The 27,829-nt window shown below is 43.9% G+C and overlaps 1 protein-coding gene and 1 long non-coding RNA gene across 7 annotated transcripts in view; one reads left to right on the forward strand and one right to left on the reverse strand.

The window, feature by feature from the left end:
* Window positions 1-1,965, forward strand: part of LOC137656896 (uncharacterized) — a 95,126-nt gene extending 93,161 nt beyond the window's left edge. For all 3 annotated transcript variants that reach the window (XR_011047044.1, XR_011047043.1, XR_011047045.1), the window contains exon 4: window positions 820-1,965. This is a non-coding gene — a long non-coding RNA (uncharacterized lncRNA). The remainder of the gene's footprint in view (window positions 1-819) is intronic.
* The window catches only part of Sgf29 (SAGA-associated factor 29), a 185,254-nt gene that overhangs the window by 110,006 nt on the left and 47,419 nt on the right, over window positions 1-27,829 (reverse strand). For 3 of the 4 annotated variants that reach the window (XM_068391278.1, XM_068391276.1, XM_068391277.1), the window contains exons 7-8: window positions 21,409-21,637; window positions 1,493-3,540 (exon numbers count right to left, since the gene is read on the reverse strand). In XM_068391278.1, the coding sequence (XP_068247379.1) occupies window positions 3,356-3,540; window positions 21,409-21,637 (414 nt within the window). In that variant the 3' untranslated portion in view covers window positions 1,493-3,355. Of the gene's footprint in view, window positions 1-1,492; window positions 3,541-21,408; window positions 21,638-27,829 lie in introns of those variants that run through there. The other variant, XR_011047042.1, reaches the window with a different exon arrangement.

Raw genomic sequence — 27,829 nt, forward strand, 5'->3', positions numbered from 1 at the left:
ACAGTGTCGTCATCCAATAAAGTACAGTAGAGGGAGAACTTTGAGAGAGAAGCCGGTGGCTATTACCTTCAATAGAAGAAGGCAATGCTGCTAACTAAAATAAGTCTCTGTAGCACACTTTAATCCCAAAGGGAGATGATGGAGCTAGAGAGTTTCTTTGACATCATCTAGGGCATACCCAACACCAAGTCCAAAGAATCCTCTTAGACTTCTTCTTTGTGAACTCAGACCAATGCACCGGAGGCCATTCCCTACACTCAGGTTAGGTGGATCCTTACAAACAGTTATGACTTTGGAGTAGCAATAAAGTTGATGAGGGTCGATTTTCGGCTTACTCACATACTGGGCACACCTTTTAGCTCGTTTGCTAGGACACAGTCCCATGTCCGACCAAGGAACTAACATCATCAAACAAGCAAACAGCATGCATACTGAGAAGAAAAAGCAGACTGATTAAAAAACTCTAAACAGGGACACCGAGAAGTAAGTCTGTACTTTCCGGTGTCTAAAGTCAAAGTAAGGACAGTGCTACCAGCTGGGTGGGCGGGGATTCCCCGCCACCATTCAGTCAGTTGTGTTTACCTAGTTAAAAAGATTATCAGCCATTTCCAGCCTTACTGAAGTCATGCTCCTATTAAAGGTTGAAGGCTTGGATTACATAATAGAAAAAAGTAAAAAATGTCTGGAGTATGAAATCATTAAAACCTCATTAATCTTTAACCAAATAATATCAGCAGTATGAAAACGTTAAAACTCCATTAATATTTAATCAATCAACATTTCCTACAAACCGAATGACAAAAAATTTCTTCTCTGTAGGGTCTACCGGAGGTACCAGTACTACATGAACATCCAGTGGAAGGTTAAAGTCAATAAATGAGATCAAGTCCTACTCCTGCTCTTCTGGAGACCTTTACTTTGATTGCCTTTCGCTTGTGCAAAAGAAACTGATATTCCATTACCACTGACAATAGAGCATATTATAGTTGCTAAGAATTGTTTATTTTCTAATTATGTTAGATATATATCTGATGTTAATAGACTAATTATTCCTCTTTAACAGATTTTTATACAGTATTGTTAATTAATTTCTCAGGTGATAAAATAGCCGAAATAAATTTTTTACACTAGCATTTTAAGAATAAGGAAAAATAAATGAGTTCCCTCCTTTGCATTTGGTATCCAAAAATATCTCTTCAGAACATGAAGTGACAAAAGATGGTGGTTTAAATGGTTCTGTCTGCAGAAGTGTGAAAAACATCTTTACATGTAAATACTAGTACGTATTTATTGTCACTATTTTAAATTGTTCAAAATAGAAGGGCCACAGCAATTACATGTTCCAAAGTGGTATGCTTAGTAAAGGAGATAATCAGAGATGTGCAAAATTAGGCACTTCAGCTAGCCTTATCTGCATTATCATTAGCAGTACAGTACCATAACATACCTTGCCTGAAAAGCTGGTGTTTAGCCTAAGCAATACAAAATGTTATTTAAAATTTTTATTTTCAGAACACATTAGTAGCTTAGTCTAAAAACATACAAGGTTGGCCACTATTTTCATATGTAAAAAATTGTATAATAATTGTAAAAGATATCCTTAACTAGTTACACAGATTTGTTGATGCACTAACATCTGTTCATGGCCAGAAAAATATTCTTTTTGGCACATTTCACTGACTTTCCTTATTTGATAATAAATATTTGGTGCATACTACCTACAATTTCACTAAATCTAAATTGAGTTACAGGTGGAAGTCTGCTAATGGGTCATGTTAGGGCTATATATTATTTTCCTTTTTCTCATAACAAAAATTTTCCAGCATGGATATCTTCCATTGCTGGTATACTGGACACTTGCCGTAACCAAGCACACGAGAGAGAGAGAGAGAGAGAGAGAGAGAGAGAGAGAGAGAGAGAGAGAGAGAGAGAGAGAGAGAGAGAGAGAGTGTGTGTGTGTGTGTGTGTGTGCAAAAACCTTTCAGTACCCTCCATTCACTGTGTTCTACACAAGGCACTGATCATTCAACCTTGCAGATTCCATGCTGACTATCCCTTGTGCACACTGTATTACAACAGAGAGATGAAGAAACCAAAGTTTTCATCAGTTATGACCTATAGTGGTTTTTATAAAATCTGTGACGTATCTGTTAAAAGGTAAATTATACGCAGCAACCGTTTTTATGACCCCAAATACCTAACATTGTTATGTACATAGCAGATGTTGTAGTTATTTCTGCCACACACTAAAACCTTTTAACAGCTAATACTTGAATGTATTGTACTTTTTAACAGCTAATGCTTAAATGTATTTTACTAAGTTATTAGTGGCATCTCACTAAACCATTAATTACAGTGCACATTAACTGAAAGGTTTCACACGTCACCTATGTTTAATTCAATGTTTTTAACAGAAATATAAATCTACTTACTAAATGAACTCCCTATGTCCCCGTAATCATAAAACAAACTTATCAATTGAAATAGGATAAAAAAGTTCTAGGGCATCAACTTGCAAGATTTCATCACATCTACATAAATCTGCAAGCATAAATCCAGTGAAAATTCATGCCAGCAGATCAAAACTCTCCTTAAACTACTTCTTTGGAAAGAAAGGAAGTCATGTCCAAAACACAAGTAAAAATCGGAGTCTTCTAAGCCACTGTTTGAAACTGGGGTCATTTACTGTAGAAGGACACGCATGTTAAGCAACAAGATTTGTAGACTAAAAATCTTTAATATATAAATATGTTCCCATTTTGTTCTTGCTATGTTACAAACTGTCCTCATAAGTATTGTACAGTAAGTGTTAGGTTGCAAATAATGTCTGTGATGGGTTTTCTGTAACACTTACAATTCTGTATTAAAATTCACAGACATCTACAAGTGTACATACAAAGACCGCTTGATATGTACAAAGGTAGCAAGAAATTTGTAAAAGAAATACTTTCTGGAAGAAAAAAGATATCAATGTGTGTAAAGAAAAATATTTAGATAAGAGTTGGAAAAAGCACAGAAATTAAACAAGAGGTTCTGAGTTTCCATTGTACAATAAATTCAGAAAACAAAATCAATCCACACTTCTGTATTCGTATTACAAACTCATTATTATCACTCCACAATTTTTGTATTTTTTTTCCAACTTCAGCATAAAAAATATTACCCAGCTTTAAGGGTACCAAAAGAATAGAAAAAATCTATAAGGTATTGAGATTACTTTCTTTGAAATAAAAGTATTGAAATTATAACAAACTACAAACAGGAAAAAAAAGAAAAACACAATATTCAAAAAATACAAACCTATAAAAACTAGACTGAATTAAGAGCAAGACTCCCCATCATCAAAAGATGTTGATCAAGATTTCTTTTTAACTTCCTTTATCTGAATTACATATCTCTGAGCAACCATTAGTGGGGGTGAATAACCATCAGCATACGAAGGATCCTCAAATAATACTTCATACTCCTCTGTTGCCAGCGTAGGTAAGCGATTAATAATAGCTTTGTAAAAGCAGGTTGTCTGAGGGTATAAAGCCATCACTGCAAAGGGAAAAAAGGGGGGAGAAATTTATTTTCACACATGAAGAAATTCTAACTATGGTATAAAGTATATCAAAAAGGCTTCTATATAGATTACATTGGATTAAATAAAACTTGAAATCCATCATATAGAATTTTTCAAATAAGGACATGAATCTCGAAATGAACCTTAAAATCCATAAGTAAAAAGCTCATCTATAGTCCCACCAATCTATAACCAAGCTTCAGGTGGAGTCAAGGTGGGGATTTACCCAGATACGTTGTTGCCTTGCTTTCTAAACAAGTCATGCACCAATTATCTGATTTAGATCAGACATTATACTCGTAGATAGGGAAACACATACAGATATAATGTAAATGTAAATGTTTTAGCATATTAAAGGAAAGTAAACTTGTAATGCATGAGACACTTGTATAACAATAAAGAAATGTGGCATACATATTTTACTGTACAGTGTTGCTGTACTGTTCTGTTCAGATAGCCTATGGAACATGTGCTCATCATTGTTGTATACATGAAGTGTAATGAATGGTCATTTTGATGGGTGCTAATATGACAAATTTGGAAGTAATTTGTATTTTCCCTAACCATACAAACCTGTAGCTATTTATAAGGGTATTTGTTTCGGCAAAGCTGAAAGGACAAGCCATTAGAATTTAGCGAGGGTTAACCCCCATACCGCTAGTAAGCAGGGGGTGGGGGGTGGGGGGGGGGGTCGGGTGTTAGTAGCTTCCCCTCTCACTCACACACCTGTGATTGTGCTTCATATTTGCTTGGAGGTAGGATTTCAAGGGAGACTGGGTTGGCAGGCAAATCTGTATAAATAGCTACAGGTTTACTGTATATCATTACGAAAAATACAAATTACGTACTTCCACATTTGTCATTTGTTCCGTAACTGGAATACAATCCAACACTATTTATAGGGGTTAACTCACCCCTTAGGAGGGTGGATGTCCCTCCCACTCTGGTTTTTTGGCTTTACCCGTGGATTCCCCTTTATATGTGTTAGCACATAAAAGTGGAAACCCTTACACCTCGCTAAATTTTGCTATGCATGGTCTGCGGCCTACTCAAGCTGTGTGTTGAGATACTAGCAATGTGACTGTCAAGGTAAGAGTTCTTCGTAGTAATAGGAATCGCCCGAGGTCACCAAGACATTCCCAAAACCACCTCGCTAGGGTACTAGGACGAAACAGTATTGACACAATACTCAGTTACACAAGGGAACAATGGTTTACCTGCAGTGGTTAAGGTCAGCTGTGTAGAGGACCCTGGATGCTGATTTCCCCAAGAGAGGGGAGGATGAAGAAAACAAATGAGCCAGTCATTCCTTTTTATTCACTCAGACTAAAACTGGGTAAACAATGCTCTCAACCTGTTGCTACTTGTCCATTAAGGAGCTTGAGGTACTAAACCAGTTGTTGTGCAGCCATCACAGGATCGATAGAGAACGTATCGAGTCTCCTGTGGGTTACGTCTTGCAGATAGTGGGCGGTGAAGGTTGTTTGATGCTTCCACACGCCCGCTTGTAGAACTTGCGCCACAGAGTAGTTACATTCGAAGGCTAGGGACGAAGCAATTCCCCTGACGTCATGTGCTCTAGGTCGACGTATTAGAGGAGGATCTGGATTTAGTGCAATATCAATGACCTTATAAATCCAAGGAGATATGGTGTTCTTAATGATCGTCCTCTTAATCCTCCCTGTGCTGATGAACAGTGATGGAACCCAGAGGTGAGCTACCGCAATTCTTTTGAGATAGAGCCTCAAACTCCTTACTGGACGCAGTAACAGATGATCTGGGTCGTCAGTTGTAGAAAGGAGACTCGTTACCCATAAGGAATTGAATCTAGGATCCGCTACCCCTGGATTTTGAGTCTTTACTACAAATTCAGGGACAAAGCTGAAGTTTACCTCTCTCCCATCCCCTTGAATGGGTGACGTCATACGAGAGACCGTACAGTTTGCCGACTCTTTTGGCCAAAGTCAAAGCGAATAGGAACACTGTCTTCAAAGTGAAGTGGCGGTCTGGTGCCTGGCATTATGGTTCGTAAGGAGGACTCTTTAGGGACCGAAGAACTCGAACCACATTCCAAGGAGGAGGTCTCACTTCTGACTGAGGACAGGTAAGTTCATAACTTCGAATGGGGAGAGAAAGTGCCAGTGAGGAGGAAATGTCTACCCCTTTCAGTTTAAAGGTGAGACTCAAGGCTGAGCAATAGCCTTTTACTACCGAAACCAAGAGGAGCATTTCCTCCCACAGATACACGAAGATTGATTGATTGATTTGAAGATTTCTGGCATCCTGACATCGAACGTCATTGGCACCGATGTCATTTATTATAAGTAGAGAATAAAAAGAATATTCAATTAAAACTATAAAAGCAAATACGTCATCATAAAAGTTAAATAACTTTCAGAAGGCCTGCTTCTGAAATAAACCTAAAAATGCCAGTAGCATTGTACGACACATCATGTCCAAGAATCTTGGCAAGGATGAACCTGCCATCCTCACCTTGAGCCTCAAACAGATATCTATTTCTTTCCATGCTATAAGTAGGGCCTTCCTTCCCAATGAATCTGCCTCCTTACTTCCAGACACACCTACTGTACGGGCACCAGAACCCAGCAAAATCAAACTGTTATATCTATCAGGCCAATAATTAAAAGCCACACTAAAATCTTTAAAACAACGGGTTACTAGAATTAAAAATTTCTAAAGTTTACATGGCACTTTTTGCATCGCTAAAAAACGTAAAATTGCCCTCCTCTTTTAACGCTATTTTCTCGATAGCGGCTAGTATGCCATAAAATTTGGAAGTAAATATGTTAGATACTTGAGTAAGTGCACCTCTACAATTAAAAGAACTACTATAGAGGTTCCCAACCGGTGGGTCACGAAGCTTTGACAAGGGGGTTGCCAGTAACACTCTCCATGCCTCTGCAAAAAGTGCTTGGTTCTGTAATCAAAATTGTGAATAATGTAAAAACTACAGCACTCAACAACACTTGGCTATTTAAAGAACTATGCAAAGACATCAATGGTGACCACGAAGGCCTTTTCTACACAGTAATAAGTTAGTTATTAATAGGGAATATTGTCAACCATGTCTTTGACATGAAAGATGAAATAAAGTTTTTCCTGGATGTTCAAGAAAAAAAGAGAACCTTGTGGCTCACTTTGTAGATGAAGCATGGATTAAGAGGGTTGCATACCCTGCTGACATTTTCAACCAAATGAACAAGCTAAATTTGAAGTTTCAAGGAAGGGAAACCAATAGGCATACTCTCTTTTTCAAGACAGTCTCCGGGCCTTTGTTTCCAATCTGGAAAGCTACTGTCAGAATACCAATCTTGGAAACATCGCTATGTTCAAAATAATCCTTGCAATATTATAAAGTATATAATATTACAATGATTATTATAGTCTTTTTGTGAATTAATATTCTATCAATGCTGTGATTTAGTTTTCAAATGAATAATTACATTATTCTTAAATATCATCTTAGGTTTGATAGCTGTGAAAAACTAGGCATGTTAATATTGCAAGAATAATTATCCTCTTTTTGTGAGTTACAATGTCCAATATTGTGATTTAGTTTGCCAATAATCAATAACAAAATTATTGAATGATTTTTAATGATACCATTTCTATCTCTCTCCTTAACAAAAAAGTAAAATGAAAATCATGCTAGTGATAGTAAGGATAAAACTCAGTTTTCAACAATAATCAAATTTAAAGAAAAATAATTTAGCATTGTATATTTATTTGCAAACAAAATCACACAATTGATTAAATATAATTTGCAAAAAAAATGGTTATTGCAATGTTATCAATATATATAGAGTTCCACAGCTTTCATACCCACCTAGTGTGATGCCTGATTTCTGACATCCAATCTGCTTCTTTCTTCGTTTTTATATTGACCAGAGCTGGAAACCCTACCTCACACAAGTAGGTAGAAACAAATGGAACAAGAACATGTAAGGCTGTCAAGCTGACTTCAAGAGTACGTATTACTGATACAATGCCCACCAGAACTGAGTCACCAATTTCTCCTTAAAGAGATAACGAGCTTAAGAAGCTAATAATCCTTGCAATATTATAAAGTGCATTATGTTGCAAGGTTTATTAGCATCTTTTTTGTGAATTAATGTTTTATCAATTCTGTGATTTAGTTTGCCAATGAATAATTACAGAATTATTAAATGTTTTTTTAGTTTTGATAGCTGTGGAAAACTAAGTAGATTAATAATATTGCAAGAATAATTATCCTCTTTTTGTGAGTTCAGATTTGATCAATGCTGTTATTTAGTTTGCCAATAAATAATTACAAAACTGTTTAATGATTGTTTTTTAGATATCATTTATATCTCTCTCCTTAATCAAAAAATAAAATCAAAATCAAGCAGGTGATAGTAGGGGATCCCATGGGTTTCACGGTTTTGGGTAAGGGGTCGCGTGTGAAAAAACATTGGGAACCACTGTACTAAATACTCCAAATCCAATGCCAGCATCAGATTTGGAGCCATCAGTATATGTAAAAGTCGATTGCCTATGTTCTTCGACATGTTCCATAAAAAAGAGACCTGGCTTCAAATTCAGTCATATTCTTTTTTATACCGATAAATTATTTACAAAAAGATATCTGTGGTAATTTCCATGGAGGGGTTGGTGATATCCTAAATGGAAAAACACTATTTCTTGCAATATCAAGATGGTTTATTGATTGTTTTACCCAAAAACCATAAGGTTGAGGAGATTTTGGGTGTAATTCAAAATATCTACAACGCCTTACAACATTTGCAGTCTGACAAGCTAAAGAATTAGAAAGTCTTCGCAACCTAAAACAATACCGAACAATAGAAGAATTTCGATAAAGGTCTAAAGGTAATTCTCCAGCATCAACAAGGAGACTTGGAATAGGTGAAGTTTTATACACTCCAGTAGATAATCTAATACCAAAATGGTGTATTGAATCTAACATCTTTAATTGGCTTGGGGTGGCTGAGGAGTATATTTCACACCTATAACTAATTTTTGAGAAATTAAGGCATAGTATAATTTTAAAATAGTTTTGTGGTCCGGCCCCCAAGATGTATGGGACAATACTTTTAAAAGATTCAGAGCCTCAAGACATCTAACTTTTAACACCTTTAAGTGAGGAACCAATGTCAGCCTGCAATCAAATATCAATCCTAAAAATCTAGCTTCACTTACACATGGGATCCGTTGACCTTTGATGTATATATCCAGGTCTAGATGTACTCCCCAAATACGACAGAAATGGACAACAGCAGCTTTGCTTGTCGAAAACTTAAATCCATTCATATCAGCCCACTGAATAATTTTGTCAATTGAGAGATGTAGTTTTCTCTTAACCATCGACATTCTAGATCCAGCAAATGATATGGAGAGATCATCTGCAAATAATGTTGAGAGAATACCTTGGAGAATAACAGAGGATATTCCATTAATGGCCAGTGCAAATAGGGTTACATTTCGCACACTACCCTAGGAACTCCTCCTTCCTAACATTTCCTCAGATAGTTTACTCCCCCTCTCTCTTAAAAAAATTTATTTGAAATAAATGATTGAATGAACAATGGTAGCTCTCTTCTTAATCCCCATTCATGAATGGTTTCAAGTATACCATATCTCAATGCAGTATCATATGACTTTTCAAGGTTGAAAAACACTGTTACATGGTGCTGTTTGGAAGAAAAGGCTTCACAAATAGAGGATTCCAGTCATATCAACGCATCAAGTCATTGAATGCATTTTTCTAAATCCACACTGGATAAGTGATAAATTACCCTGTTTTTCCAGGTGCCACATCAATCTTACATTGACCATCTTCTCCATGATCTTACATAAGCAATATGTCAAAGCAATTGGTCGATAGTTGGTTGCTAAAAACTTATCCTTGCCAGGGTTTTAAAAAGGCTAAAGCAATAGTAGTTCCCCAACACTTGGATAACTATGATCATGCCTTACTGTACTCTGTTAATAATGCCTAAAATAAATAACTTGGTATTAACAGGTAGATGTTTAATTATTGCATATGTAATTCCATCGGGTCCAGGCCCTGTATCATTACATGTAGCAAGTGCGGCATCAAATCCTCTTTCAGTAAAATGACAAATTCGAAGATATTTTGTATTTTTCCTAACCATACAAACCTTAGCTATTTACAGAGGGTTTACCTTTTAGCGCAGCTGAAATGACGAGCCAATAGTTATAACGATGGTTAATTACCCCCGCGCTAGTTAGCGGGGGGTGGGGAAGGGTAGCTTGCTACCCCTCCCCCCTCCACACACCGGTGACTTGCTTCACTTCACTTAGAGGTAGGACTTGACTTGGGGGTCAGGGATGGCGGGCACATATGTGTAAATAGCTAAGGTTTGTATGGTTAGGAAAAATACAAATTATCTTCGAATTTGTCATTTGTTCCGTAACCGAAATACAAACCACGCTATTTACAGAGGGTGACTTACCCCTTAGGAAGGGTGGAAAGTCCCCAGCCTTACTGACTTCGGCTTGCCCGGGGGCTCGATCCCTCAGTGAGCAGCACTAGAGAGAGGGAGCCCCTGTACCTCACAAGTTCCTAGCATCGCTAGGAACGAGTGGCCTACATAAGCAGTTTGAGGAGGAGAGTGTGACTCGTCCTATGAAGTTGACCTTGAGACCTTCAGATAGGAATTCTAGGATAGGACGTTCCCAATACCACCTCGTCAGGGTATGGGAGACACAACAGTATTAAGCTTAATACTAGGAGCACAAAGAAGCATGGGTTACCTGCAGAGGTCGAGGTCAGCTATGCGAGGACCAGGATGCTGCTTCCCCAAGAGAGGGGAGAATGAAGAAAGAAGTAAGGGTCAGACATACTCTTTCATTCACGCAGACTAAGACCGGGTAACAACGCCCTCAACCTACTGCTACTTGTCCAAAAAGGAGCCTGAGGTTAGACCAGCTGTTGTGCAGCCACCACAGGGCTGATAGAAAACGTATCGAGGCTCCTGTGGGTCACGTCTTGCAGGTAGTGGGCTGTGAAGGTCGTTTGACGCTTCCAGACCCCAGCTTGAAGTACCTGCGTCACAGAGAAGTTTCTCTTGAAGGCCAGGGATGTAGCAATACCCCTGACATCGTGGGCCCGAGGGCGACGTGACGGAGGAGGGTCAGGATTCAGGGCATGGTGGATAACCCTTCGAATCCAAGCTGAGATGGTGTTCCTGGTGACCCTCCTCTTAGTCCTGCCTGTGCTCACAAACAAAGCTCGCACATGAGGACGGACTGCAGCCGTTCTCTTCAAGTAGTGCCTCAGACACCTCACTGGACATAGTAGCAGCTGGTCTGGGTCGCTTGTTACAGAACGGAGACTCGCGATCCTGAAAGAGTCGAACCGAGGATCCGGCACTCCAGGATTCTGAGTCTTGGCAACAAACTCAGGGACGAACCTGAACGTTACCTCCCCCCATCCCCTTGAATGGGCGATGTCGTACGAGAGACCATGAAGTTCACTAACTCGCTTGGCCGAAGCCAAGGCGAGTAGGAAAGCCGTCTTCCAAGACAGGTGGCAATCGGAGGCCTGGCGTAATGGCTCGAAGGGAGGTCTCTTAAAAGACCTGAGGACTCGAACCACGTTCCAAGGAGGGGGTCTCACTTCCGACTGGGGGCAGGTAAGCTCATAGCTACGTATGAGTAAAGAGAGTTCTAGCGATGAAGAAATATCCACGCCCTTCAATCTGAAGGCCAAGCTTAAGGCTGAGCGATAGCCTTTCACTGCCGAGACAGAAAGGCGCATTTCTTCCCGCAGATACACGAGGAAGTCCGCTATTGCTGGAATAGTGGCATCGAGTGGAGAGATACCCCTTCCACGACACCAACCACAAAAGACTCTCCACTTTGCTTGGTAGACTCCCTCAGAGGACCTTCGCAGGTGCCGAGACATTCTCTCCGCAACCTGTTGCGAAAAGCCTCTCTCCGCGAGGAGACGCTGGATAGTCTCCAGGCGTGAAGCCGAAGCGAGGCTACGGCCCTGTGAGGGACGCCAGAGTGGGGTTGTCTGAGAAGCTCGTGTCGTGGAGGAAGCTCCCTCGGGAGTTCCGTCAGGAGCTGCAGAAGGTCCGGAAACCATTCCGCGTGATGCCATAGCGGAGCTACCAGTGTCATCGAACAGTTGACCGATAGTCTGGTCCTGTTGAGCACCCTTCTCATCAGACATAACGGTGGGAAGGCGTACACGTCGATGTTGTACCACCGTTGCTGGAAAGCATCTTGCCAGAGTGCCTTGGGGTCCGGGACTGGGGAGCAGTACAGGGGCAGCTTGAAGTTCAAGGCTGTCGCGAACAAGTCCACAGTCGGGGAACCCCACAAAATCAGGACTTTGTTGGCTATCTGAGGATCCAAAGACCACTCGGTACTTACTATCTGCGAAGCCCTGCTCAGACTGTCGGCGAGCACATTCCTCTTGCCAGGAATGAAGCGAGCTGATAGTGTTATCGAGTGGGTTTCGGTCCACCTCAGAGTCTCTACTGCAAGATGGGATAGCTGTTGCGAAAAAGTGCCTCCCTGCTTGTGATATAAGCCACTACCGTGGTGTTGTCGCTCATCACCACCACGGAGTGACCCGCCAGGGACCGTTGGAACTGCTGAAGAGCCAGAAAGACTACCTTCAATTCTAGCAGGTTGATGTGTAGGCACTTTTCCGATTCTGACCAAAGGCCTGAGGCCCTCTGGTTCAGAACGTGCGCCCCCCACCCTTCTTTTGACGCGTCCGAAAACAGTCAATTCCGGGGGGAGGACGAGAAGACTCACTCCCTTCCGCAGGTTCTCGTCGACCAGCCACCACCGCAAGTCCGCCCGTTCCAGAGACCCCATTGGGATCAGAATGTCCGGGGAATCGGATCCTTGATTCCACCGGGACTTGAGCCGCCATTGAAGGGATCTCATCCTGAGGCGGCTGTTTGGAACTAGACGGGCCAGGGAGGATAGGTGGCCTAAGAGACGCAACCACGATTGGGCAGGGAGTTCTTTTCACCTGAGGAAGGGTTCCGCCACCCTCCTCAGTCTTGCTATCCGGTCGTCTGATGGAAAGGCTTTGTGGAGATTGGTGTCTATTAGCATGCCTAGATAAACCAGTCGTTGGGACGGCTGCAGAGAGGACTTCGAGGTTTACCACGATCCCCAGATCCTGGCAAAGATCCAGAAGCCTGTCTCGGTGCCAAAGAAGGGTCGACTCCGAGTCTACTAGGATCAGCCAATCGTCCAGGTAACGAAGGAGACGAATGCCGTTCCTGTGCGCCCAAAATGAAATCAGGGTGAACACTCTGGTGAACACCTGAGGAGCTGTGGAGAGACCGAAACACAGCACCTTGAACTGGTAGATTTTGTTGTCTAGGCAAAATCTCAGGTACTTCCTGGAAGACGGATGGATTGGGATCTGGAAGTACGCGTCCTTTAGATCCAGTGTGCACATGAAGTCTTGTGGTCTCACCGCAAGTCTGACCGTGTCTGCTGTCTCCGTGCTGAACCTGGTTTGTTTGACAAACCTGTTCAGAGCTGAGAGATCAATAACGGGTCTCCAGCCTCCAGTAGCCTTCTCTACAAGAAAGAGTCGACTGAAGAAGCCTGGGGAGCCGTCCACGACCTCCTGGAGAGCACCCTTCTCGAGCATGGTCTCGACTTCGGCCTGAAGGGCCAGCCCCTTTGCCGATCCCGTGGCATAGGAGCTCAACGACACTGGATTCACTGTCAGGGGAGGTTGAGATGTGAACGGGACGCGATAGCCTTGGCCGATCACTGAGACCGTCCAAGCATCGGCCCCGTGTTTCTGCCACCTGCGGACGCAACGCTGAAGGCATCCCCCCACAGGTGGACATGCAGGGGGACTGCCACCCCTAGGGCTTGCGGCCGCGGCCGCCACCCCTAGGAGTCTTGCCTCCCCTGGAGGACTTACCGCCCCTCTTGACCTTGGCTGGAAAGGGCTGGGGCTTAGACACCACCTTCTTAGCTGCCGGTGCCTGTTTGGGAGCCTTACGAGGCTGTTGCTGCTGTTGTGGCGGGGCTGGAGGCTTATAGGGCCGAGTTGTAAGGGCCCTATTGAGGAGGGAGTCCGTGCTGGATTTCCTCCACCTCTCAGCCGTTCGCTCCATGTCTTGAGGCTCAAACAGGTTCTCCCCCAGAAGGGAAGCATGTCGGAGCCTACACACATCCACGGCGGGGACCTTCGGATGAAATCTCTCGGACACAGCATCGCGACGCTTCAACACCGAGTTGTCCCATAGGGTGGTAACCTGGTGCGCCAAAAACTCGATGGAGCGGGTGCCCGAGAGCAAGGAGGTCTCTAGGGCCTTCCTATTGGTCTCCTTGGACAGGTCCTCTGATCGCAATAGAATGCCCAGAGATCCTAGCCAAAAGTCCAGCCACGAAGTGGCCTGCATGGCATACTTAGCGACCTTCTCGTGGCTAAGGATCTCTGCCGCCGAGAACAACACCTGCCGGGCAGAGAGTTTCTCAAGGGGAACTCCCTTCGCCAGCTCCTCCACAGAGTGATGGAGAGGAAGAGCGAGGTTGTGCTCACCCAGGATCTCGAAATGCCTCCTCTGCTGAAGACGAGGAGGAGGGATGAGCTTGTTCCCGGCAGTGGAACGACTGGAGGAGGCAAGAAGTGCGAGCTGAGCGTTGGCCCTAGCCCTGGCACTCTTCAGCCCCTGAGACCAGGGCAGAGCCGCACTGGTCTTAGGGGCCTTCCGAACGTCAAACACTTCATCCAAAATCGTGTCTTTGCCTTCACGGGGGGTGATGACTGGATCCATAAGCCCGTTAAGTTGCCTTATCAGGCTTAGGACCTGCCAGAAGGCATGTCCGGATTCTTGCTGTTCTCCTCCCTGCGGGCTGGCAGCTAAGTCTCCTGCCCCAGGGATCTCTTCCTGGGGTGACACGTGGACATTCCCCCGGGTAGTCGTGGGTTCCTGACGAATCCTTGCAGAGGATTTAGGGACGGTCTTGGAGTCCTTGGATTCCCTCCTGGGAGGGATACAGGATCCCAACAACGAGGTTCGAGGGGCCCTTTCCTCACGAGATGATTCTCCTGCATGAAGCGAAGTCTCCCCCCCTGGTGCCGAGGGGAAGACTACCGCCCCACTGGACTCACCTGAGGACGGAAAGGCCTCGTCCACGGGAGAAGGAGAGAGCACTCGTGCAGGAGAAGGGACCTTCGCGACCGACCTCTTGGGAACCAACTTCGCCGTGGGGGAAGTCACCACGAAGTCCACTCCTCTCTTTCTCTTCAGCGTAGGAGAGACAGCCATTGGTTTGTTACCCTGGTCGGCGAGTGCTGGTTTCATAACCCTCACTAACGCCTGTGCCAGAGGACCAAACCAAGTCTGTTGCTCCAAGGACACAGAGTCCGAAATCCTCGCTAAAGGGAAAGGGATCGGGCGATCCTTTGGAGTGGACACCACGGTACCTGCCTGAAAAGAAGGTGGGGAAGAATGATGTACTAACCTCTCCTCGTCCTGCACTACCAACCTGTGTTTGGGTGGAGGTGATCCCGAGTGCCGTCTAGGAGCACGCGTTCCTGCTGCTACCACCGGCTGCGGAATTCGCCGCGAACGATGGTCGCGCGAGGGCGAATGGTCGCGCGATCGCGCGGGCGCGCAAGTGGATGATCGCGCGGGCGCGCAAGTGGATGATCGCGCGGGCGCGCAGGCGAGCGGTCGCGTGGGCGCGCAGGCGAGTGGGCGCGAGGGTGGGCAGGTGAATAAACGCGTGTCCGAGGCGACGAACGCAAGCGTTGGCGCAACGGCGAGGAAACGCGCTGCCACGTGGGTGAGGAAGACCGCTGGCGATGTAGATCCACAGGTGATCGATGATGAGCTGGTGAGCGCGGTCGCGCAGGTTGGCGATGGCGCGATGTGGCATGTCGACGCGTTGGCGAGCAGTACGCGCAGGTGAATGACCGCGCAATGGCGAGCGATGGCGAGCAGCATGCGCAGGTGAGTGATCGCGCGATGGGGTGCGATGGCGATCAGCATGCGCAGGAGGGCGATCGTGTGATGGCGAGCGATGGCGAGCAGCATGCGCAGGAGGGCGATCGCATGATGGCGAGCAGCATGTGCAGGTGGGCGATCGCGTGATGGGGAGCGATGGTGATCAGCATGCGCAGGAGGGCGATCGTGTGATGGCGAGCGATGGCGAGCAGCATGCGCAGGAGGGCGATCGTGTGATGGCGAGCGATGGCGAGCAGCATGCGCAGGTGGGCGATCGCGTGATGGCGAGTGATGGTGATCAGCATGCGCAGGAGGGCGATTGTGCGATGGCGAGCAGCATACGCAGGAACTGGAAGATCGCTGGCGCGTTGGCGAACATGTGTTTTTGACACGCGCAGCACGAAGTTGCGTAGCCACAGGACCAGGTAGATGGTGAACAGGGAGCTCAGCAGGAACTATAGGATGGTCAGAGACCGCAGGCCGATGGTCCTCAAATGAGCGCCGACGCTCAGAAGAGAGCTGACGAGCAGGAGAGCGCTGGCGAGGAGGGCGAACATCAGGAGAGAGCCGACAAGCAGGTGAGCGTCGGCGAGCAGGAGTGTCTTGACAAACAGGAGAGCGCTGAAGATCAGGAGAGCGCTGGCGAGCAGGAGAGCGCCTGTGCGCTAGCACTGCTCGAGGAAGGGAAGGATCCCTTAGCCCCGAAGGGACCGTTGCCCGTCGGGTGACTAGAGTTCTCCAGAAGGCGAAGATCTGGCAGGAGATGGGGGATGGTCTGCAGAGAGGTTCAAGGAAGACGGAGCTGTAGGTTGAGGCTGACGAGGAGAGTCCCCCTCGGAGGATGAAGACCCAAAAAGGCGCCTCTTAGTCCCCCTGTAAGGGGAAGAGAGGCCCTTGCGGCGTAGCGGACGGTGAGCCTTACGGCGGAGGCGGCCTCGGGGAAGATCGTCGGGACCATCGGTCCTCCGAAGGGGAGTCTCCGTCAAAGCACTTCCCTCAGAAGGAAGCTGAGCAGCAGCAGAGACCGAAGGACTCACTTCCCCCTTCGAAGGATGTACGGAAGGGGGAGGAGAGCCTTTAGCACCATCATCCGCAACAGCACCTGCGGCGGATTGCCTAGCCACGTCGGAGGCCTCTGTCACCACGACGTCGACAATAGACAGAGGGTCTACCTCTGCTACCGCCGGCGACTGCTTAACAGCGGCCCCCAACGAGACAAGGTCAATAAAAGCGACCCTGGAGGGCAAGCCCTTAAGCCCCAGGGACGACCAAATCTGTAAAAGATCATCATTGGTTAAGGCATTATCAATAACCTCCCCCGGAGGAGGAGGGGGAACTGCCTCGCTATGGGAGGCGACGCCCTCTCCCCCCACCCAAGGTCGGGAAACAGAACAAGGGCCTGCGCTCCCACTCGGCCGACTCTCCTTAGGAGGCTGACGAGGGGGAGCTTCGGAGGAGGTTTGGGCGGCGGAGGAAGAGCCCCGAGAACCTTCCTCCTTCAAGGCTAACCCCGAAGGAGAACGGTCTCTCTTGGACTTCTTCTTACGCCGACGGCCAAACCTCTCCCACTGGGAGGCAGACCACTCCCTGCACTCACGGCACATGTTCTCCTGGTCACACCGTCGGCCCCGACATTGAGGGCAGAGGGTGTGCGGATCCGTAGTTAGGTCCGACATGAAAGTCCCACAAGGACGACCGGCAACTCCAGGCCATGTACGCATTGTAAAGAAATAATAATGAAGGTCAACTTCCAACCAACACACACGCTGAAAAGAAAAAGCAGAAAATTAAAGGCTGTCACGAGGACGATGAGCAGACACGTCTGATCACTGCCGAGCCAAAAGTGAAGTGAAGCAAGTCACCGGTGTGTGGAGGGGGGAGGGGTAGCAAGCTACCCTTCCCCACCCCCCGCTAACTAGCGCGGGGGTAATTAACCCTCGTTAAAACTATTGGGTCGTCATTTCAGCTGCGCTAAAAGGTAAACCCTCTGTAAATAGCGTGGTTTGTATTTCGGTTACGGAACAAAGGATAATTATATGACTCTTTCCTTTCTGTTGCAAAATTTTAAATTTTCTTTTCTTCATTGCTCCTATACTGGTGACCAGGAGTTACTTCACACTTGCATGATACATTTGAGAAATGATCAGCCAGGGCATTGCTGACCTCAGTTGCTCCAATCACATACTGATCATTCCCTTTCAACACTGGTAGTGGGTTGGGGATGAATTTGCCCTGCTATCTTCTTTATCTTCCTACACACAAAAGATGGTGGCATTCTACTGTTAATGGAGGACACAAAAGACACCCAAGACTGGCGCCTAGTTTCTTTCATGGCACGAAAGTACAGCATCTGCGGAATAGAGTTAAAGACCTCTTTTTGGCTTTGTGCAGGGTAGTTAGTTCTGAAGACCACCCAGGGACTGGTCGTTTGAATAACCCTGTTATTTTGGGAATTGAATTGACTCCTGCTGTATGAAGAGTTCCATACAGTAAGTCTATGGCATCATCAACACTTTCAAACTGTTCTGCATTCCCTTCAATTTCGCTTAGCTCACGAAATCTATCCCAGTCCGCCTTGTCAAGATTCCATCGTGACGATCTCTGTAAAGGTGGACCATTGTTGTTGTTTATAATGATTGGTGCATGATCACTAGTATGCCAATCATTTAATGTCCTCCAATCAAAATCAAGGAGGTAATTAGAGCTTGCGATTGATAGGTCAATACATTACAAGGTACCTGTCTAAACATGAAAGTGTGTGGGCTCTCCTGTATTATGGAGTCCGATATCCTCATTTTCTACAATTGATGATATAATATTGCCCCTCGTACAGTAATACCTTGAGATACAAGTTTAATCTGTTCAGGGACCGAGCTCGTATATCAATTTGCTCGTATCTCAGATGAATTTTTCCCATATAAAATAACTATAACAAAAAATTAATCCGTTCCCACCGTCTGAAAAAAACCCTAAAAACAGTATATTACAATGGAAAAACATGTTTTTAATTGTTGTAATCAACATCCTATGCTAACAAAATAACAAATAGCTATGAACTAATTATGATGCTCAATGAAATGTAACATTACTATGGAGTTCTTACCTTCGAGAAAGACGGTAGCGGCTAATGGCAGTGTGTGCGGAGGAGGAGGAGGTAGAGAGGACGGGGAGGAGAGAGACTTGACGGCAACACGTTCGGTACACAACACTTTTGTAACACTACGTAACAACCTTAACTTTAAATTCAACTTAAATGAAATTAGCAACTTTAAATTTAACTTAAATGAAATTAGCTTACTGTACACACAATTAAAAATGAAATGTTAATTTTAAGTTATACTAAACTTAATTCTACATTTTCTTTTCATTTTAATTTTTTTACTTTTCTTCTTCTTCTGGCTTGGCTCTTTTTGCCTCGTTTTCACCAGCACTTTTTGACGGCCTTTTTAAAAGGAACCTATCTAGGATGTTTGCTTTTGTCTCCCCCTTCAAAATGTTGCAAAAATGACACATGCAAATGTCTACACAATTGGCTAACGCACGACCACTTGCCAACTTGTCCGGGTGCCTCTTTTCCATAAAATTAGAAAACTCCTGCCACTTCGCTAACATGTCTTTGATTTCTGCCATAGAAAGGCGGCCCTCGTCTTCCACCTCCTCCTTGCTACTGAGCTTCTGCAACACTTCCGAATGTTGCATCTCCTGGAGCTCTGTCGAGTCGTGTCGTGAGCTCTTCTTGATGCTCCTCGACAAGGTCGTTCACGTCTGCCTCATCTACCTCCAGCCCCACGAACTTTCCAAGAGACATGATTTCATCCATCACAACAGGTTCGGGGTCATCAGGGTCTGTCATATCGAACCCTTCAAAGTCCCTCTTAGCAACGGAAGCTGGCCACAATTTCATCCATGCTAAATGAAGAGTTCTTCGTGTGACACCCTGCCAAGCATCGTCAATAATCTTTAAGCAATGGACGATATTGAAATGTTCCTTCCAAAATTCACGAAGGGTGAGATTGGAGTTGTCTGTGACATCGAAGCATTTCTTGAATAAATGCTTCATGTACAGTTTTTTGAAGTTAGAAATAACTTGTTGCTCCATGGGCTGGAGGAGTGACGTGGTGTTGGGCGGGAGATAAAGGACCTTGATGAACCTGAAGTCATCAAGAATGTCCTCTTCGAGGCCAGGAGGGTGACCAGGGGCATTGTCGACTACCAGGAGACATTTCAATGGCAAGTTTTTCTCCGCCAAATATTTTTTGACTGCCGGACCAAAGCAAAGATTAACCCATTCCGTGAAGAAATACCGGGTAACCCAAGCCTTAGCATTAGCATGCCACATCACTTGCAGTTTTTCTTTCAAGATGAGTGGTACACCAGCAGTGACTTGACCTTACAGTCACCGCTGGCATTGGCACACGAGGCTAGAGTTAATCGGTCCTTAATGGGTTTATGGCCCGGTAGTTTCTTCTCCTCTGCCGTGATGAAAGTCCTCCTGGGCATGTTCTTCCAAAAAAAGGTCAGTTTCATCGCAGTTGAAGACTTGTTGGGGGATGAAGCCATGTCAGGCGATAACCGAGGCAAAGGTTGTGACGAAGTCCGCCGCGGCTTTCGAGTCGGAACTTACTGCTTCCCCATGCCTCACAACCAAGTGTATCCCAGTCCGTTTTTTTAAATTATCCAGCCAGCCACGACTGGCTTTGAAGGTTTCCGCTGGAGTCGAAGTCTCCCCTTTCTCGGCTGCTTGCTTCCCTTTCAAGCATCAAAGATTCTGTTGGCCTTCTCACATATGATCGTTTCGGTCACGCTATCTCCCGCCAACTGTTTCTCCTTTATCCAGATCAAAAGAAGCCTCTCCATCTCGTCGTGAATATCACTACGCAGCTTGGAGAGGATGGTTACTCCTTTGGAAGGCTTGGTGCTCTTTATAGCATCCTTCTGCTTGAGGATGTTACATATAGTCTATGTACTCCTCTCATATTGGCGCGCCAGCTAAGTCACCCTTACAACACTCTCATGCTTTTCAATTATTTCCTGCTTCATCTTCATTATTATCATACGCTTTTTCTTTTCACCACCTTTGTTTGCACCAACTTCTTATTTAATTAATTATACACTGATTAACGCAAAAAACACGTAAAAAAACAAAACACTACCGCCGATGTTCGGAGATAACTTTACGTAACGGAGACCCGATGGGAAAGACCGAGCGATGCTGTCCTGGTGAGCCGCCTCTCGCACACGCGTCCACCTGGCAGCCGCAAAGGGAACTACGTACCTCGTATCTCCGGACAAAAATTTGCTCGGAACTCTCCTCGTATCTCAATTTTCTCGTATGTTGGGACGCTTGTATCTCAAAGTATTACTGTATACAGAGAGAGAGAGAGAGAGAGAGAGAGAGAGAGAGAGAGAGAGAGAGAGAGAGAGAGAGAGAGAGCAATGAAAATTATTGTCAATGTCCTCCAAGCTGTAAATCTATATCTCACTCAAATCATGGACTTTATAACAATATGTGGTGTTCACACAGACATATTTTATGGCTGACAACACACAAATTTGGCGCCTCAGTGGATCAACAGTCAAGTACCATGGTTGAAACATGGCAACATCATGCAATGGGATATCCCCACTCTGACTCCACACGACCTTTAGTTTTAGATTGGTGGGACTAAAGTTGTTTCAGATTGTAAATAATCTTTTAGTGCAAAACTATCAAGGAAAATTAGTACTCACTATTTGATCACGTAGTATCAATCACTGTGCATACATAGCAATCAATGGAATTCACGTACACTATTATGACAACAAAGTATCAAAACATTGTAAACATATTAAATTTAATAATTAATACTTAGGACCATAATACATACATACCTATAGAACCCTTAGGATACAATGCTTCAGGATTCACCTCTGGATTGGCTCTCATTAAAGGCAGTGGGTAAACTCTTCTACGGCTTAGTGTATGTCGTTCCTTCTGCTCCTCATCAATGTCGTCCACTTCATACTTGTTAGTGGCAGTGTTGTAATTTACAACCTCAGCCAGAATCCAGTTGTCTTCCCCTTCACTACCTCTAACTAGGCAAGCTACCATATCATTCACCTGAAATTAAAGTTGTATTTGAAAATTATGAAATTGCTAAAAAGCCAATGCACAGAATACAAACCAGTTGAAAAGTAATAAAATATTCTTCATGCATACTGAAATGAATTAGAATTTCTATTATTGAGGATGATACTCATAACCTTAAAAAAACACTTTCTGAATTGAAGATTAATCATCACTGGAAGACTATGCTCTTACCAAAGTCAGTGGTCATGGGGTTTGGACATGAGTTTACTAGCAAGTCAGCAGCAATTTTTTTCCAGGATAAGGCAGAATTTGTATTTTTCCTAACGATACAAACTTTGAGCTCTTTAAAAGGGATTATACTTTTGGCAAGGAGTAACTACCCCACAGCAAGTTAGGAGGTAGCCGGCTACCCTGCTCAAACACAGCAGGACTTTTAGGGCGATAGGTGATAGCAGGCCAATTTGTATAGAGCTGGTGGAAATGGCTAGCTTTGACCCAGGGTTTTACCGTACGAGCTCCGCACGTAACAGGAAAAGACTTTGACATCTTGATAAATTCTGTGCAAAGCATGGTTAGCAGCCTAAGCAATTTGTGTGATTGAGTGATACTAGCAAAGTGGGTAGTCTCGGTAAGAATTCTCAGAAACTTAGGAATATTTGAATCAGGCATAGACGTTACCCAATCCCACCTTGCCAGGGGGTATGGGGACATAAGTATATATCTCTATACCAGGTTACACAAGGGAAATGGTTTTACTTGCAGACAGCCGAGGACAGCTTTGCAGAGTACCATAGGTGCTGTTCCCGAAAAGGGGGGAACATGAAAGAAAGAGCCCATCATTCTTTATCAATCATCCCATACTTAACCCCGGTTAAACTTTGCTCTCCACTATCTGCTACCTGTCCATTAAGGAGTGTGAGGTGTTTAAATTATTTATTGTGTAAGCACCACAAGACCAATGGAGAACGTCTCCATATTCCTGTGCGTCATGTCTTGCAGGAAGTGGGCAGTGAAGGTCGTCTGACGCTTCCACATGCCAGTTTATAGGACCTGCGTCACAGAGTAGTTCTCCTTGAACGCTAGGGACGTACTCTGTCCCTAACATTATGAACTCTAGGTCTCCTCTGTTGAGGAGAATGATCAGGATTCAATGCCCGCTCTATGACCTTGCGAATAAAAGCTGAGAACGTGTTCTTGGTGATCATTCTCTTGACCTTCCCCGAGCTGACAAAGAGTGCTGACACTCGGGGGCCAGCTCCAGTACTTCTCTTGAGGTAGCGCCTTAAGCTCCTGCCTAGCAAAGTAGCTGTTGATCTGGATCACTGGTCATGCTACGAAGACTTCCAATCCGAAAGGGTTCGAATCTGGGATCTGATGCTGCCAGGAACAAAGTCAAGTATTATCTTCTCCATTGCCCTGAATGAGAGGCATTGTAGGAAGACCATGGAATTCACACTATCTCTCTTGGCCAAAGCCAACATGAGCTGGATACCTGTCCTCAAGGTCAGGTTAAGATCTGATGCTTGGTCTCCTGGGTTGTAGTAGGGAGTGGGCACCCTTCAGGGACTGAAGGAAGCAAATTACGCTCCATAGGAGGTCTAACTTCCAACTGAGGGCAGGTGGGCTCAAAAATCTGTATGAGGAGAGACAATATAGACAGAGAAAAAGTTAACTCCTTTCAGCCTAAAGCGAGGCTCAAGGCCTAGCGGTAGCTTTCCACCGCTGAAACCAAGAGTTTTCCCCCTGATAGTATCCAAAACAAAACTCCACAATTGCTAGAAGTGGCAATAAGGGGGGAGATATCCCATCCACAACATCAACCCCAAAAGGTAATCCACTTGCCTGGTAACCAGCAGCCAGAGAATCCCAGAAATATTCGGAACATCCTCTTCACAACCTGCTTTGAAGAGCTTCTCTGTGTAAGGAGATGAAGGAAAGTCTCCAGGCGTGTAGACGTAGGGATCCTACAGCTCCGTGGAAGATGTTCACTTGTGGTTGTCTGAGTAGATAGTGTCGCGGAGGGAGTTGTTTAGGGACTTCTGTCAGCAGCTGACAAAAGTCCAGAAACCATCCTGCATGATGCCAAGCGGAGGTAAGAGGTTCACTGCTAGATTGCGGATAATCTTGCCTTGTTGAGCAATCTTCTTACCTAGCAAAATGGGCGGAAGAAGCGTAAACGTCATGTTCTCCCACCGTTGTTGAAATGCATCCTAGCATAGGGGCTGGGACTGGTGAACAGTAGAGCGAGAGCTCGTAGTTCAAAAATGTCGCGAACAGATCCAAAGTCGGGGAGCCCCACAAAGTCAGGACTTTGTTGGCTACTGGATGCTTTAAAGATCACTCTGAAGCCACTATCTGAGTAGTTCTGCTCAGATGTCAGCGAGCACATTCCTTTTGTCTGGAATGCAGCTAGGTGACAGGGATACCGAGTTGTCTTTTGCCCACCTTCGTATTTCCATGCTAGATGGCAAAGGTGCTGTGAAAAAGGTACCGCCTTGTTTGTTCCTCGTGAGCCACTACTGTGGTGTTGTCGTTCTACAATACCACTGAGTGACCCATCAGGAACTAATTGAATTGCTGTAAGGCTAGGAGGGCTGCCCTTATTTCAAGAGATTTATGTGATGGTACCATTCAGACTCTGACCAGAGCCCAGAGGCCGTATGGTGCAACATGGGAGCCACCACCACTTTCTTTTGATGTATATGAAAGGAGCATCAAATCCTGGGAAAGAGCGAGGAGATCGACTCCTCGGGGCAGAATCTCGTCTATCACCTAACATCTCAGGTTCGTCTACAGCTTGGGTCCCATAAGGACCAGAGTATCTGGAGATTTCTTGTGCTAAACCACCTAGAATCAGGCTGCGACTGAAGAGATTGGGTTCATAGAAGTCCGTAGCGGCCTAGACGAACCAGAGTCAAATGGTGACATATGAGATGTAACCACTGCTGGCTTGTCACATCTCGTTAAAGGAAGAGACTTGCCACTTTCTTACACCTCTGGATCCTGTCGTCTGAGGGAAGACTTTCTGCAGGCTGGTGACAATGATCATGCCTAGGTATACCCATCTTTAATAAGGAAGTAGGGATTACTTCTTGAGATTTCCTCAATACTCAAGTCGAGGCAACCTCTAGGAGTTCCCTCAGTGATGATGAAGGGAAGCCACCGTGTCTCTTAGAATCTGCTAGTCATCTTAGGAGTCTAGGAACGATGCTGATCCTGTAGGCTCAAGTTGACACCAAGGCAAAAACTCTTATGAAAACCCGAGGTGCCGTCGAAAAACTCGAAGCACTGGTATGCCTGTATGACCCTTAGATACTTCCTTGATGATGGATGTACTGGTATCCGGGAAAATGTGTCATATGAGTTCAGTATGCAACCAAAGACTCGTGGTCTTGGTGCTTGTTTGACCGAATCTGCCGTCTCCTTGCCGAATGGAGTTTGCTGAACAAACTTGTTCCGGGAGGAGATGTCAAAAACTAGAGACTTCTACGGGAAGAAACTGACTGTAGAAGCTTGGAGATCCTTTGATGAAACATATAGTTATGCAAAGATGATACAACGCCTGAATCCGAATGTCTGTAAGGATGTTTGGATTTGCATAGGTGGATGGGGAGAGATTGATTGATTGATTTAAAGTTTTCAGGCATCCTGACATCTAGGGTCATTGACACCGATATCATTTATTTTATATAAAAATTAGAAGAATATCCAATTAAATCCTTCAAAGTTGAATGTCATTATACAAGTTAAATAGTTTTCAAAAGACCTGCTTCTGAAATAAATCTAAAAATGCCATTTGCATTGCAGGATACATCATGTCCAAGAATCTTGGCAAGGATGAACCTGCCACCCTCAGCTCGAGCCTCAAAGAAATATCTATTCCTTAAGTTATTATAATTAGAGCATTCAGTCAACAATTGCCAAACTGTTAGAGGTACTAAACAGTCTTCACAATATGGTTGGTGTTGGCCCTTCAGCAGAAACTCGTATGTCAACCGAGTGTGACCAATGGATGGGGAGAGAAGATGAGCATGCTTCTTAATAGGTGAGCTGCGGGTTCTCTGCCCCTGTAGGTGACCTCGGTCTTTTGGAGAGCATGCAAGCGACTCGTGTTTGCGTAAGCCCTTGCAGGAGAAACAGCTTTTCATTCAACCTAGATAACCTGTTCACGAGCCGGAAATTCGTGTAAGTCAATCCCCAATACTTCCACGGAAGTTTGGCGCGGAGCCTTGTGCGATCCAATGAAGGGGATTCGCTAGAGGGACTGAAGGAGTCCTCATGGTTGGACGTGACATGAGTGAAGGAAAAATAAAAATTACTGAAATTTGTTCTCAATCTTGTGTCCACACCATACAAAAACTTCTTAATGTACTTATTTGTACAGTAGTCTTTACTTGGGTGTGAGGTGATGTACAGATCTTCAGAACTTTATTCCCATCTATACATTTCCCTGTTGGGGAGACCTTGAACTTATACTATCCTGCTTTTTCAACTAGGATTGTAGCTTAGCTAGTAATAATATTAATAATAATAATAATAATAATAATAATAATAATAATATCCGATACTGAGCGGGTGGAAGGGAACCTCAGTTTAATAAGGAACTGGAGAATTACGACAACGCCAAACATTCTTAAATTTATTTCCATTACCAACAAATAAACAACGTTTCAAACATCTGTGTTCATAATCATGTTCCTGGGTAAAAGAAAGTAAACAATAAAGAGCAAGCTGTAAATAAATATTGTAAACAAATAACTTCTAAGTTAGAATGGGAAAAGGCATAATTAGGCAATCTTCAAAGGAAAACTAGACGTTTCTTGATTAAGTTGTGGCTTTTTAGATTTTATAAAAATTGACTCTGCTATTCTTATTTCATTTTCATATGAACCTCTGTATATTATTGAAAAGTTGTCCAAAGAGAATGAACACTTACAATCCATTTCGCAATGGTCTCGTATGCTGGACTGTAAAGGTTTGGACAAGGCTCTGCCAGTTCGGCTGCTAATTCCCTTGTGATCTTGGTAGCGAGAAAAAATGCATTTTTTCGTGGAGCCAATATAAGCTAATTGGCAATTTGGACAGTTAAATAGGTAAACCACCATTGATTCAAAGGTCTTTTGCAGCTTTTCTTTATGATTAACAAAACTTTTTATTTTGGAGTAATTATAGAATATTAAATTCGGTTTAATTTGTGGTAGGTATTTATTCAGGATTTCATATATTCTGATTTTAATATATTTGTTTGTTTCATCATTAAAATATAGTATTTTGATGAAGAGTTCAACTTTTTTTGGACCAAATTTCTTTGGTTTAGGACAAAATATACTGTTAAGGAAAGTTCTGAGTTTGTAATAGAATATTTTGGATGGGAAACCATTGTTGGAAAAGAATTTCTCCAGGAAACATATTTCTTTATGAAAATTTTCAAAAGATGACGTTAGTCTAAACGCTCGGTAAAACATTGTGCTAAATGTGTTTAACTTTAAATTAGCATAGCATCTACTCAAAACATTAACTCCGAGTCCCGAGTGAGAAGGTTTTCTGTAAATATTGGTGTCTATACCGTTATTTTTTTTTTTTTTATTAAAATATCTAAAAAGGGGATTTGATTATCCTGTTCTTTTTCTATCGTAAATTTTATTTTTGGATGTTGTGAATTCATGTATTGTAATTCAAAAATTTTTCCGCATCTTCCTTCTTTTTTAGTATTATAAATGTATCATCTACGTATCTCCTGTAGTAAGTTGGTTTAAAATCTGATGGACAATTATTTAACCATTTTTCTTCATGATAACATAGAAAAATATTTGCTAGAGTGGCAGATAAAGGTGAACCCATTGCTAAACCCTCTTTTCGTTTGTAGTAATTTCCATTAAATACAAATTAGGTGTTATTAACGGTTAAATCTAAAAGCTTTCTGAAATAATTTTCATTCAAACCTCTGAAATTGTCGTTATTGTCATATATGAGATTTGTAATTCTATTAATAGTTTCCTGAACCAGTACATTTGTATATAGGGACGTTATATCTAGACTTACAATATAGTTTTCTTCACTTATTGGGGTATCTTTAATGTCATTAAAAAATTCATAGGTGTTTTCCAGGGAGTACAGTATTCATTTTTAGCATATTTGTTTATTCCGGGAATTATGAATTTTGCTAATTCATAATTGTGAGTTTTAAAAGATGACAATACTGGCCTTAGTGGTATATTTGCC

The sequence above is a fragment of the Palaemon carinicauda genome, chromosome 17, assembly GCF_036898095.1.
Source record: "Palaemon carinicauda isolate YSFRI2023 chromosome 17, ASM3689809v2, whole genome shotgun sequence".
Lineage (NCBI taxonomy): Eukaryota > Metazoa > Arthropoda > Malacostraca > Decapoda > Palaemonidae > Palaemon > Palaemon carinicauda.